The sequence below is a fragment of the Protopterus annectens genome, chromosome 1.part0 (genome assembly GCF_019279795.1).
Source record: "Protopterus annectens isolate FY-2018-M chromosome 1.part0, PAN1.0, whole genome shotgun sequence".
Taxonomy (NCBI): domain Eukaryota; kingdom Metazoa; phylum Chordata; order Ceratodontiformes; family Protopteridae; genus Protopterus; species Protopterus annectens.
Window position 1 is genome coordinate 1583461078 of NC_056725.1, and position 14988 is coordinate 1583476065.

Genomic DNA, 14988 nt, shown 5'->3' on the forward strand with positions numbered 1-14988 from the left:
CGGAGAGGTATTGCACTTGTGTGATTAATTTATGCAATCCAAGACTAGGTTCAAAGCAATTCACACTACACTGTTGTTAGTGGTGGAGCAATACTAATTTCCTACTTTAGTAAATTCAATTTAGAATCACGTGATTAGGCTACAAGCGGTCCACCAGATTAACAGCCTAGCTAGGGTTACCACCTGTCCCACTTTGCGAGGGACAGTCCCTCTTTGGGCAGTTGTGTCCTGCAAAAAAAAATTTAAAAATGGCAAATGTCCTGAGATTTTTGGACAAAATTATTTCCTATATTTTATGTAATAGTTGCATAAAACAGTTATTCTGTATCTGAATCACCTAAATGTTATAAGAAACAGAATAAATAACTAAAATGCTACAAGATTACGCTTTTATTTAGACAAAAAAGTGAAGTTCTCTCCTTGGTGCTGGCCATGGGTATGTTTTGCCCTGCAAAATGTGACATTTGTACCAAAAATGTCCCACTTTGGGCATTTGAAAAGGTGGCAACGCTAAGCCTAGCATGAACCTACAAACGTCTTACCTCTGGAAGCAGGGACAATTCCAGAAATAATTATGGGCATTTTTATAAATATTGGTACTATTTCCGTGAATCGCCCACAGAACAATGGAACGTAAATTAGCAAACGTTTTTTGAAGTGAAATAAGTATACGACTCTAATTACGCTGGTTATTTATTAAGTGTAAACCACCACCTTTTCTCTTTCCAAAAACGCCAGTTTTTTTAGGAGGGACAAACATGACACGCATGATACCCACAAATCTTTCAATTTCCCCGTGGAATAAATGCTGCACTAGACAACACTCCTAAACCAGAACCCCATGCAATTACGTTCCTCCTCCCGCACCTTAATGAACTGCTGAGTGCCTACCGAAACAAAACAAACAATCGCACGTATGGAAAACAGGAGTAGACAAAACTGATTGGCGAAGGCTGACGTCCCTAAGGCTGTTCTGCCGCGTCTTAAAAAAACAGCCTCGCTTCGTGTCATGTGATTTCAGTCTCAGTGGAGTAGTCATCTGCTTAACTTGTGTTGTGCATGTGTGAAGATCGTACGCAAGGGGATTACGATGGAATTTTTAATGGGTAACCCTTTTGCTTCTCCGGTTGGACAGAGGATTGGTAAGTTTTCTGACACTGTAAAACTAAGTTACAGGTGGCTGGGTGGGCGTCTATACTTGATGTTTTGATCCGGTACTAACTTCTTAAAAGTTACTGCATTTGACTGATGAGTTTACGGAAGAACTGTAAGAAAAGTGAAGAGTGACAATGAAGTCATCCAATAAATATTTTCGTGGAGTATGTTCTTTTACGTGCTGACCAATAGTACTATAGGAAGGCGGTGCTTTTGTTTGTCAAGTGACTGAAGTTGTGTAAGTAAGTTGGAGTCAAACTCTTACTGCGCAAAGTGTGCTAAAGGTTCATGTGAGCTGATGGAGTAGTATTATGTTTCATTATCTAAGTTAGGGCCAGGAAAAGCTGCTTCTTTCTGCTTCATATTTGCTTAATTGTTATGCAAAACTGGGTTACAGTTATGGGATATTAGTCCTTGCAGCAGAAGTATTGTGTGGATAATTTTAAGAGATCGGGGACTAGGTTTAGTAACATTTCACTTGTCCTTTGCAGTTTCATAGAATAATAACTAAATCATTACGTAGTCTCCGTTTGAACAGTCTGGGACTGTGGAATGGAGAATAGTGAGTGATGTGCGAGCTTGGACTCGGTGATGTTATGGTTTGCTGTTTGGGATATGATCTGGGCATCTAGTTGAAATCTTTTTTTTTTTTTTTTGTGCGAAGCTGTTGTAATGCTTAATAGTCGTAAGGAGGACATGGTTTTCTGCTGTCCTTAATAGTTGAAACAGTTCCTTATTTTACGTTATAAATATCGACTGTGTTTTCCACTTGTGATGAATCAGCTACGTTAACATTCCATTCAAAACATAATAAAAACGTCCAATTTGTTTTTATAGCTGTAGTAACAAACCGCAGCGCATTACATTCGACAACGTTGATGTATCATTTAGTAGACTTTTCCTTAAACCTAATACACCAGTGTAAAAAATCAGAACAAAATATTATCTATTTTGCATACAGTATGAAGAGTCCTTTCCCCGTACAAATACTGCATTGCCATTCCACTCTCATAATACCTCATTTCTTTTTAGGGAAGTGACAGGTTTTAAACTTGTAGGGGAAATAAAGAACAAAGTAAATTAAATGACTTAAGTGGTGAGAACCACCCCTGAGGAGTCCAGTCAAGGTCTCATTATCCTTCGTCTTCCAGTCAAGGTCTCATTATCCTTTCTAGATATCGGAACCAGCCAGTGCATCCACTTTCTGCTGTAGCACTGACTAGTTTTGCCTGAGACCAGGCTATACTCAAACTCGCATATTTCAGCTAATAAAACCTATAAATCCATGAGAGAAGGGGAGATATTTGATTTCTAAATTTTTCTTTGTGCCATTTTTGGTTACTAATAAAATCAAAGTAATCTGTCTTTGTTCATAATTTTCCCCATGTTTGTCTCCTGGGCTTTTCAGAAGGTAAATAACAGGTGAATGACCTAGCTCATCCTGCCATGGTTCATTGAAGACTTCCTGTAAGCCCTGTTCTTCCCCTTGCCTGAATATTACACATAATATGGATTTAATGCCATATTTGTATGGAGAATCCAATATCACGTCAGTGCATTGCCCGTTGTCATAAATCCCTAGATAAATAGTTATTGCACTCTGGGCACACTTAATACAGTTTTACTGTCCAGAAATATCTAAACTTGATCATATTTCAGGGATAAACTAATATTTCTGCATTTTTCTTCAATATTTTAATATTTGAGAAGGTTTTCTAGTACTTCACTGTTTTATAAGAAATACCCCTTTTGTAGGCCAGGATCTGCCTGTGTGTGTGCAGCTTAGTGTTTTCATTAGATGGACTGTAAATGTGAAAATGTTTTGTTTCAAAGATGTTAGAAATGTTTTTCTTAATTTGGAAGATGTTTTATTTACTTATTTCTTCTTCTCTCTTTGTTTATTCCTTTTCTGCCAAGGCTGTTTTGAAGTAGTATAATAATGTTTAATGCCTTTTAATAGAGACTGCTGAAACAAGGTAGCATGTTAGTTAGCGGAAATAACCACGGAAGGATTGTATTAAAGTAATCAGAGGGCAGCTCGTATCCTTTTAGAACCAAAACGTGCACTTCATCTTTTCTTCTTTTGGCTTTTCCCAGTTAGGGGTCGCCAGAGCGGATCACCATCCACTCATGATTGGCAGTGGAGTTTTACAGTGTCGAGTTGCCAGCCCGGCACCCAACATTCCACAGAAGGCACACACATGCACACACTCACGCCTAGGGCCAATTTAGTGTGTCCAATCCACCTACAGCATGTATGTGGGATGTGGGAGGAAACCCACGCGACCACAGGGAGGACATGCAGACTCCGCACAGAAGGCACCCCAGCTGAAGATCAAACCAGAGAACCTCTTGCTGTGAGGTGGCAACGCTAACCGCTGCACCACCGTGGCCACCCAAAATGTGCACTTCATAAAGTCTCTAATTTTATTGTTAACTTTCTAAAAATGTGCTATTTAAACTGTATTACATTTACAGATTTTTTCCCATTAAATATGTTTTGATTTTTCTAAAAATCTTTGCTCAAAATTAAGAATTTTGTATTAGAGTCAAGGTAATGTAAGGAAATTCAAGTCTTTTAGTAATTCGAAGTTAATAGATTTCTTTTTGTTTTTAAGGAAGTCCATGCAAATGCATTTTGTAGAGAGAACACCTTTAAAATCACATTAAAACTTTTTAATTGCATACTCGAAGATGCTTTACTGCATAACAGATAACCATTGTTTGGTCATTTTTGCATGTTGCGTAATCGTGTGTTGTGATACTTGCTGGTAGAGTGACCTGCTGCTCTATGCTGCTGATATGATAACGGTCTAAAGTTGATTTTTCTATGTTATCAGAAATACTTTTTTTTTTTTACTTTAATTTTCTAAAATGTGGGACATTTTATTGGATTTTATTTTCTAAATGTTATTATTATTATTATTATGTATGAGGTGAATAGATTCATGCTTGGTTTTCCGCTTAAAAACATGCAGCACTTCCTTTCATTATGGCAAGCCCTTCACACTGGATCAAAGCAGGAGAGTGAAAATTTGTCAGCAGGCAATCACTTGACCCAGTGATTATCATACGTTTAGGGTATATTTCCAAATACACACAACTGTTCATCTACAGATTGGGTAATTTCCATATTCTCCTTAACCAGTTTGTGCTCTCAGTTGACACTGCTGTCTTCTGTCATGTCAGTTTCAGGCGTTTTTACTGAGGCGGAAGTGCTGTTCATTTTGGTTTGGATTGACCTTTCCTAGGTATCTCTTGGAGAGTGTCCCCTGTTAATGCATCAGGATGTACAGTGATGGCACAATTTACCTGCCTTATCAATGTAACTTTGATCAGCAGATGGGCAGAGTGGTAAGGACTTTGCCTCATATCTTCATTGTTTAGTGCTCGTTTCTTCCCTTCTTTCATTGCTTTTATGAAAAATTGTCTTGGCTGAATTGGTTTTCTGGTTTCCCTCCAGAAGAATTTTTGCTCATTATTGGGAGATCTACCATCTCATGGTAAAAACTCTCTTTTCTGAGTGTAATTTTACCTGAATAAACATACATAAATTGCATTAGCTGTATACACATTACACAGATGTACACATAAATTCATAGGAGTTTACATCCGTATATATTTATATTAGTACATATACATAGTATATGCATTGTTTAGTGTTTTACCTATGTGTGGTTGGAAAGGGTTCACAGACTAGCTCAGTTACATAGATGACAGATAATTGTTAAACCATGGAAAGTTTTCCAGCCTCCACTAGGGAGCTGTCACACACACTGATATTATTTCTAAACTTCCTGTATGCAGATAGTGACATTGTTTAATAAATACGTTCTTGTGCATAGTCCTTGTGGAATTTTTTAAGCAACATTACTGGAGTCCTCATTAATGCAAATCTACCTTTATGTTAATTGTTTTGTGTTTTAGGGTTTCTGTGACAGAGTGCAGCAAAAAAATCTTCATTTGTCTTCAAACGTGCACCTAGTGTGCCTTTACTGTACATAACCAAGGGCAAGAAAAACTGAACACCTTTTGTTCTTCATTAAGTAATTTTAAGTGTCCTGTTGAGCAAGGAAAGACGCAGGGAAAATGTTGTAGTTGAGAACTACAAAGAATTGCATAATTATGGAGTAAGATTCATAAACTAAGTGGAAAGGAGAAGATTGTTATAATAAAACACTGGTGGGGTGGAGATAATATGCAGGAGGAATAAAGATGTATAATCTTATTTACTGTGTTGGAAAAGGAAAACTGGTGCGTGGAGAATAAGGTTTAAATGGGAGTGGCTAGACGGGAACATTGAAATTCCTTTCATATATGAGATATGTAGCTTTATATCTAAACGTGTTGGCTGTAGAAAAACTGGATGTCAGGTGACACTTTCCTGTCTAGTGTATTTAGTCTGAATGTACACCTCTGTGCAATTTGCCCCATCCCTGTTGTATGTGTTATTTACTCCTAATCCTGAGAAGCCCAGAAACATCACCCAGTGTCATATTGGAAAAATAAATCTACAAAAGTGGAGAAATATATTCACTTTCAAGTGTTTACATTTTGAAGTACAGAAGTGTAATTCTCAGTTGAGGAAAATGATATAGATTTAACCACCAGGAATCCTTTCCGATCAAGGACATTTAGCAGAAAACTGAACTTTGAACTTTGTATCCAGGAATAAATTTTATTCCTACTCTTTCATATGTTCATAGATACTAAATACATATTAGGCTAAAGATCACCAGGGCCTTTATTAGCCTAGCTGTGCAAACCAACCTAGTTGTGTCCTTGCTTATCATGGGTGTTTGTTAGGAGGGAGTATGTTAGTTAGGAAATTTCTAGAGGTTATGTAGTGGAGGCATGTTAGTTTGGGCATTACTATCTGCCTATGTCAGAGACATAGATTACACACAGTGATCAGAGTAGCCAAGAAACACTGTGCTGAATTTCTGTATGTGACTAGGGAATAAAGGATGAAGAAATTTAACTTTCTTGAAGACAAGAAAAACAGAATAGCAGCAGCAAGGAAGAATTTCAGGAAGTACTGAAAACCTAGAAAGAATTCTCCGTGTCTTTACTATTTTTTCAAGCCACAAAATTCTGCAGTGTCTAGAGATGCATGTTATTTAGCTGAAGAAGAGAACCAAAGATTAAATTTCTTGAGTTGCATCTCATTTTAATAAGCCACGAAACAAATTTATGGTATAAGAAAAGAAAACGGGGGCAAGTCTTATAAGCTTTAGAAATACAGAGGGCAAGTGAAGGTACAAGTACAAAAATAAAACACTTAACTGAGGAAATGCATGAGTGTGCGATAAAATTATTTTTTAAAAAGATCAAAATAAGAAACTGCAAATTTATGTGATAGAAAATCAAGAGAAATAATGTGCAGTTAGTATTCAGTCCTCTTGTAGTAGATGCTGGCTGTAAGTATAAGGGGATGCGCTATCGTGCATGATAAATTTTGTAGACTCTGCTTGGAAATTACATTTTTCTAAGTGATATAAAAGTAAAGCCACATCTATTCAAAATAATTTGCTTGCTGATGAGCATTGTATGCAGTACCAAGAAACAGTTCTGATTGACGCTAATTGATGTAAAGAAGCAGTGTATTCATAAAATGCCACTGAGGACTGCAAGTTGGACTTCTGGCAAGAGATTCTGAGAAGCAGCATGTTACATTTTGGCCTGAAAATACTGTGCTGATGTTCAGAAGAACTGAAAAGGAAGCTATGTGCACATTAAGTAGTTTGGCCACCAGCTGTAGCCTTTGAGTCAAAAGCTGCTGATGTGAGCATAACCGCAGTATCCTTTTCCAAGTCACTCCATTTAAATAAGTAATACTAGTACTTCGGTCATCTAGCTTGTAAGAATCTGGTAATATGAATTCCAGGTAGGGGAAAGAGTGGATGTGCACACCATCATGCATACAGCCATAGAGATCATAACCATAGCAACGATGTCTTTCATAAATAAGCTGATTTACTTACAGGCTGAAGAAGCCTGCCAGGAGATGTCACATGTAAATATTTTTTTAAAACGAGGAGCAAAATTTATTGAAAGAAAAACATGTCCATTTCCAAGTAATACACACTGTGCAATCCTCATGCATGGTACATTTTATAATTTTGCATGGATGGCTGGTAGATTTATAAGTAATCTTTTTGTCTTGTACAATACTAAGAACTAAACATTTTATACGAAAATCAGTCCTTGCATTTTGCATTCCAGTCTTGTTTAATTCCTTATGTGTTTTTAAGAAACTCACATCTATCCAATAAATCCATGTTATCGTAAAGACACACACGAACAAATCCTTGATCTGTCTGTTTAGTTTATTTTCTTCATATTTTTCCTCTTAAACAAATATCGTACTTGAAGTATGACATCATTAATTAAACATTTTAAGTTGTTGTTAGAGTTACTTAGATAAATTTGATAACCTACTCAAAATCAGTATCCATTACAGAGTCCCATAAAGACTGTTTTATTTTTTCAGAAATGTTTGCCTCTGATCCCTTGCAGATCTCAGTTCCATATCTTTGACTTCCATGAGCATTCTTACCATACTTGCCAACATTTTTTTTCTTTATATTTCCACTTTCTTATTATAGTTTTCTGGCTGTTGTTATTAAAATCCTTTAACATTTTAAGTCAAGGAGCAGAACAAACCTCTGTATATTACCGTCATTGATCTGACCAAGGCTTTTGACCTCATCAGTAGGAAAGGTCTGTTTGCGATTCTGGAAGAGATCGGCTGTCCTCCAACACTGTTAGTTCCCTTCATGCAAGGCCCAAATAATACTATCGTGTATGACAAATCCACTTCCAAATCTTTCAAGATTCTCAGCGGATTGAAGTAGGGGTGTCTACTGGCTGCAGTGTTATTTGGTACCTTCTGTTCAGTTCTGTTGAAATTTGCTTTTGGAACTGCTATGAAGGGTATCTGTCTCCATATCAGAGCAGACGGCGGCCTCTTCAAACTGTCAAGGTTAGTTCAAAGACCAGGGTGCTGTTCAGTGATAATGCAACTATTGCAGCTCATGCTCAACAGGAACTTCAGTCACTCATGACTGTCTTTGCGGGTGCATGTATGGAATTTGGCCCCACAGTCAGTTTAAAGAAGATGCAGGTGGTGGTGGGCACTGAGCCATCTGTCGGGGTGAGCGACTATGAGCTGGAGATCATCCAAGAGGTCATGTACCTATGCTGTGTGATCTCAAACAACTTGTTGTTAGCACAATCAACAATCATATTGGAAAAGCCACCATAACATTTTCTAGGCTGAAGAAGAGTGTATGGGCTAATAAGCTCAGTGTGCATACCGAGGTATAGCTTTACACAGCCTGTGTTTTGAGCACATTACTGTCTGCCAGTGAAACATGGACTATGCTGTCAAAACTGTAGGAGCGGCTCAATGTTTTCTGTGTCTGCTGCCTTTGGCACATACTCTATCCCATGGCAGGACAAGATCCTACCCAATAGCACAGTGTTTGAGAAGGCAAGCACCACCTCCTTGTGTAATTCCTTGAAACAGAGGCATATGTGGTGGTTGGGTCATGCCTCAGGCATGATAGATGGCCGAATACCTAAGATCTCTTTTTTTTTTTTTTTGAGTTGGAATCTGGAAAGAGGTCGAAAAGGGTGACTCAAATTGTGCTACGAGGCCATAATGCAAGAGTGACCTCAGTACTTTCTCCATCAGTGCAGACTCTTTGTATTCTCTCACCTCAAACAATTATGCCTGGAAACGGGACGTGAAGGAAACTCTTGCTATGTATGAAACCACTTGGCAAGGAGAGCAGAGGATACAAGAGCCTCAAGAAGATCCATGCCCATGATATCAGACTGACATCTGCTGCTCATAATGTGGAAATGGATTGCTGCTTCTGGATTGGATTGCACAGCCACAGAAGATGCTGCATGAATCAGTCTGACAAGGGTAGAAACCCATTATCTTTTGGGTTCGAAGGATGCCCACTATATGATTAAAATCATGCACAATTTTTTTTTTTTATGAAAAAAAAACCTTTATTGCATTAACACTATTTTAACACTTGTGACATAGGATCAGGGAGATCTGTGCCCATGATACCAGACTGACATCTGTCTCCTGCTGCTCAGAATGTGGAAAGGGTTGCCACTTATGGATTGGATTGCATAGCCGCAGAAGATGCTGCATGAATCAGTCCAACGGGCTCAGACCCATGATCCATTGGGTTTGAAGGATACCTACTATATGATTAAAATCATTCACAGCAATGCTTTTTTAACACTTTTATTGAATTAACACTCATGACGTAGGCAAATTTGCATTTATATAAAAGTAATCAAACTGTATTAACACGTTTACTAGCATTATATTTCACATATAATGCTATATATCATACAACCTAAGCAACGTTACATAAATTGTTCAATTCCTGCCCTTTTTTTTTAAACAAGAAACATCTTTACTAAACCATCACTTAAGACATAGGCAGTCATACATGTATAGAAATTAAAACAAACCACACTGACATAGTCCTAGTTGCAAGCATTTTACATCACAAACCATACTGACACACTCCCAGTTGCAAACATTATACATCACTTATAATCTACTCAGTCCTTTTCACTCAAACATTACATAGATCATTTAAGTCCTGATTTCTTTTAAACCTCATTCCTCCCCTGTATGTATTGTTCCCACAATTCTCATTTTTTTCTTATGTTCATAGGTAGGTACTAGGCTATTGGCCCTAGGGCCTGTACAAGCCTAGCCAAAAAGGTACCCTGGCTTTCGCCACCCAAGAAAATTATTTTCCTGTGTCCCTGTCAAGCAGAACCACAGAAGTGATCCCCGGGGTGAATTTCCTATTACCCATCCAATCATCAAGATTTTTCTTGAAGAGTGCTAATGAGGAGCTCAGTTTGACATAGATAGATAGTCTGTATGGGAAGTCTCTGGGACAGGAATCTATCCCTCCAGCATGTTCTGTTTATTGTGGTGACATGGTTTAGGTCCCTAGAGCGTGTAGCTTGGAGGGATTGGGATTTCTTTAAGTGGAGCATGTCCAATAGCTCTGGGTTTGACATAGCTTTGTCTGTTAGGCAGAGATCGCCTCCTAGTAGGTGATGTGTGATGAAGTAAAGCTGGAGTTTTTTGAGACAGTCTGCGTAAGCATCTGTTTGAGGCCAGTAATCCTCTTTGTGAGGTATTTTTGCGGCCTTTCCAGTTGTTGTAGATGTCTTGTGAGGTACATACCAAAAGGGGCATTGTACTTTATAGTGAGTAGAGGGGAACAATGACCTCTCTTTTTTTCTGGATGAGAAACCTTTTGTGATGAGGTGTGCCACGTAGAAGGATTTTCTGTCTACTGTGGCAATGTGATTATCAAAGGAAAGACTACTGTCCACCTGTGTCCCAAGGTCTCTTATCATACTTTCGGTGATAAGTAGACTACCGCCTATGTGGTAGTTCATGGGTACAGAGTTTTACCAAAGGAGATGACAATGCACTTTTTGGCATTGAGCTTGAGACCATGTCTTTGACACCAGGCATCGGTCTCAGTGAGGCCCTTTTGTAGGATGTCCACATTGTTAGGAGTTTCAATTATGGCTCCTACTTTGCAGTCATCTGCGAATTTAGTTAGCCAAAGACCCTCTGTGTTAGCCTGTACCCCAGAGAAGCAGATACCAAACAGGAGAGGACCCAGGACCGAACCCCGTGGTACTCCACCTGTCACTGGTCTGAAGTCTGACCTGGAGTCCGCTACCTCCACAGTGTGGGTTCTGTCAGTAAGCCAATTGGCAACCCATCCTGTGACATAGGGATTCATACCCAGCTTAGTGAGTTTATCCATAATTCCAGAGTGGGGGATGGTGTTGAAAGCCCTGGCGAGATCTAGATAGGCTGCGTGAACCAGTCTACCCTCATCTATGGCTTTGGTGACTACTTCAAAGAAGTCTATCAGGTTTAGGAGACATGATCCACCTTCCACAAACCCAAATAGCCTTGCAGACCAGGCACGTCAGGCTAATGGGGCGGTAGTTCCCAGGGTCTGTTGTGGCCCCCCATTGTGGAGTGGGATAACTGTCGCGGTGTGCCATTCAATGGGCACAAAGCCTGAGGTGAGGCTATGATTGAACATGGTACTTAGGTGGGGTGCCAGTTCATTCTGTAGTTCATGTAGAAGGCAGCCTGGGATGTTGTCAGGTCCCATGGATGCTGTGTTCTTGGCTTTGGAGAGTGAGTTTTTTTACCTGTGCAGCCGTGATTGCAGGAACTTTGCATTCTTCTGGTATAAAGATGGGCCCTTTGCTCTTATCTTTTTCTAAAGATCTCATTTCCAGTTGTTTTATTTCAGTTACTATATTCACTACTTCTAGTATAGTTGGTTTAGATTTAGATTTTCTAGTAGTTGTTTTTTTGGCAGCCACCATAATTAGACACAGCAAGGCCTTACCAGGTCTAGGCAATTTGGAATCCGTGTCATACCTTAGAAATGACATCTCCCTCATCACATCAATCTGTCCAACCAGCATCTCTGAGAGTGCACCCTGCAGGGAATCTTTTTAAAGTCCATCAACTTGCTGCGCTCCCAGAAGATATGTTCCAGATTACCTCTTTCTTCCCTGTCACACCTCCAGCATTTCCGGTTTACCTGAAGAAAAATTCTCTGGAGTCTACTTGGGGTATAAAATATCTATGTAAACATTTCCAAGCAAAAATCTTCTAGACTAGTTGCATATTTGGGAGACCTATATATATATATATATATATATATATATATATATATATATATATATATATATATATATATATATCCTCCCATTGATTGTTTGTGAATTTTTTATCCAATTTCTCTTCCCAATCCTTTCTATGCTCCTCTGAGTCTTATAGTTATTATGCAATATTTTATATGCTCTTGTATGCTTCTTTTTAATGGTAGCTTCTGTTCTAGATTCTACTAAAAACTGTACCAGTGCTGGTCTTTCACTTAGGACCCCACTATTTCTTTCTGTTTGCCTATACTCTGATATCAGTCCTTGGTAGAGAAGGCAGTCTCTAACCTACAGTCCAAATAAGTTCTTGGTGTCTTGCCATTCTGTCATCTTTCCTTCTCCTTCTCTAGTTATTTGCTCCCAATACCTTAGCTTCTTTGCCAGTTTTCTCCAATAAATTCCAGGCATATCTTGCCTATTCTCTGTACCCTTAATTGCAGTCATCCCTATTGGCAGAATGTCCTTTCTCCATTCCCATGTTGGCTTAGTTCTTAGAATACTTTCTGCTACTTTATGGATATAACATTCTGTATGATTATTGTTATTCTTCTTAAAGGCCTGCATCCAAAGTCCCAGTCTGTCCTTGTTTCTTGAGCCCCTACCCCCATTTCATCATCCCTTTCCACTTTAAATTCTAGTTTTCTGTTTGTGTTATGTATAGGAGCCTTAACTGTGTAGCTCTGAAATATCCCTTCAAATCGGGTAATCCCAATCTGCCCTAAAATGCTTTTAGACCAACTCGATAAAATGTTTTTAATTTGAGGTTAAATTGCATTCGGATTATTCATTAAGGCGTTTGTGCTTACACAGTGTCCGTCCAAAACATTGTCAAAATAACTGCCACTGTCTAAGCCATCACAGTGCCAGCAATCACCCCTTATACCTAAGAATGTTTTGTAAAGTCTTGGTGGAGCATAAAAATATTTGTTTAAACATTACCATGGAGAAAGTGTAAACTTCTTTGTGTAGTGTAATGTCTAGGGGCAGGATAAATCTCCCTCTCTTTCTCATAAAGCATTTTCTTTTGTATTCTCATACTAAATATATTTTTTAGTGTTTATCCTCTGTTTTCAGATCTAGTATAGCCTTATATGCTCTACTTAAAATATTCATACCCTATAGTTGTTCTTGTCTCAATTAAAACGTCCGCTGTCCGTGGTTTAATGGAACTGTTTTCCAGTCTTATGTTAGAATTGTAGGAATATATCAAAAGACCTGTGTATGGTAATTGCTCAAATTCCTTGAGCCCAAATACCTGCTCAGCTTCTTTCTACTTAAAATGATCTTGTCTTCTTTTCCTTGTTTTTTTTTCTTTCTTCTTTTCATGGTTATATTTATTATATTCTATCTTATGATAGTCCTATATAAATACGTTTTGAGCTTTACAGGTGTTAACTGCTCCAAGGAACTAACCAGTAGCTCTCAAGAATAGAATTGAATAAATCCGAAGTAAAGAAAATGGAAAGCTTATTTGTCTTGAAGAGGGGATTAGATCCAAGAACAGTGTGGTCACTGGTGTAAAGCAAGGCATTGCATCTGTGTTAATCTGCATAGAAAGATTTGCAGGTTATTCAGATTACACAGATTAACCGAAGTTAAGTTATTATCCATAGCTGCAGATGAAGAAATGGTTTTAGTAATAGAGTGCCAAATTGTTTTCAGTAGTAAATACAAACCAGGGATTCTAGCAGATAAGAGTGGATGAACTTGCACAACTTGATTCTTGCCCCACGCGAGTCCCAAATAAATAACCAGAGGCCACCCTAAACTGGATTCTTGTATCAGACCCACACAAATACTCTAAAACTGGTACTCTCCCTGATTTCCTAAGTGACATTTACCAGCCTGTACACTTAGAACCCATATTCATATACCCAAACCCAGTCATGTAGATTAGCTAGAAATCTAACTGTCTTCAACCAAATAGCTTTCAGCAACCCCCCTAAAAGCTCAGAATTGGACCCCACTAAAAATGTTGCCATTAGAAGAAGCTGTATTCTATTTTAATAAGATCTTCCTTGACACACTATATACTTTAGCTCCTATCAGGTTCAGAAGAATAAAACTCAGTTATGCTGCTTGGTTCACAAAACCTACAAAACAAATTCTTCTCTCCAGAGAATGGGCCTGGAAACAGTGGCATAAAAAGAAAAAACAAGCAAATGAAATCTGTTTCAAACAACTGGGCAATAAGGCTAAGGTATTAGTAAAAAAAAATGGCAAAATTATTTCTATCTAATCAGAAAAAACAACTCAAAACATTTTTGGAAATCACTCAACTCATTCCTTAATCCTGGGACTACACAAAAACCCATCAACATATCTTGACAAAGACCCAGAACAAATAGCCCACATTTTCAATACCCACTTTATCAACACCATTCTCAAACTTGTCAGTAGACCCTCACCAATAACCAGCAATTCCCCTAACAATTTGACAAGTAATTCTAGCTCTGTTGGTGAGAATTCCATCCCTCACTTCACAAAGAAAACACTATCAATACTCAAGAAATTCCAAAGTTCTCCTTAAAACTGGTACTTACCTCTCTAATATTCAAACTGCTATCTAAACTTAGACAATGCTCTCTATCTGCTGATAAGCTTCCCTCTGAATACTCTTGAAACTTGGTGCTAATGCGTTAGTCTATCCCATCAGTATTCTAATTTAATAGATCCATCTCTGAATCCACGGTCCCTCAAATTTGGAATAAATCTATCATAACCCCATTGCATAAGGATGGAAATACTAACGATTTAACCAGCTACTGACCCATTTCCATTCTCTCATCTGTATCTAAAATATTTGAAAAGTGTATACCTACCCAACCATTAAAACATCTCACAGACAGCAATCTCTTAGCTGAAACCCAACATGGTTTCCGCCCCACACATAGTAAGTACTATTACAGCCTTACTATCGTTCACCAATACCCTGAACAAAGCTTTGGACTCTGGTCTACTGATATCAGTAGTTTTATTAGATCTATCCAAAGCTTTTGACACTGTATCACGTCAAAGTAATCCAACAGTTAGAAACCTTAGGATGTATCAAACATGCCATTACCTGGTTTA

At 38.3% G+C, this 14988-nt stretch overlaps 1 protein-coding gene across 4 annotated transcripts in view; it reads left to right on the plus strand.

Moving 5' to 3' along the window:
- The first annotated feature begins 1003 nt into the window (after nt 1-1003).
- Nucleotides 1004-14988, plus strand: part of TOM1 (target of myb1 membrane trafficking protein) — a 1917838-nt gene continuing 1903853 nt past the window's right edge. For all 4 annotated transcript variants that reach the window (XM_044068060.1, XM_044068069.1, XM_044068077.1 and 1 more), the window contains exon 1: nt 1004-1142. In XM_044068060.1, the coding sequence (XP_043923995.1) occupies nt 1091-1142 (52 nt within the window). In that variant the 5' untranslated portion in view covers nt 1004-1090. The remainder of the gene's footprint in view (nt 1143-14988) is intronic.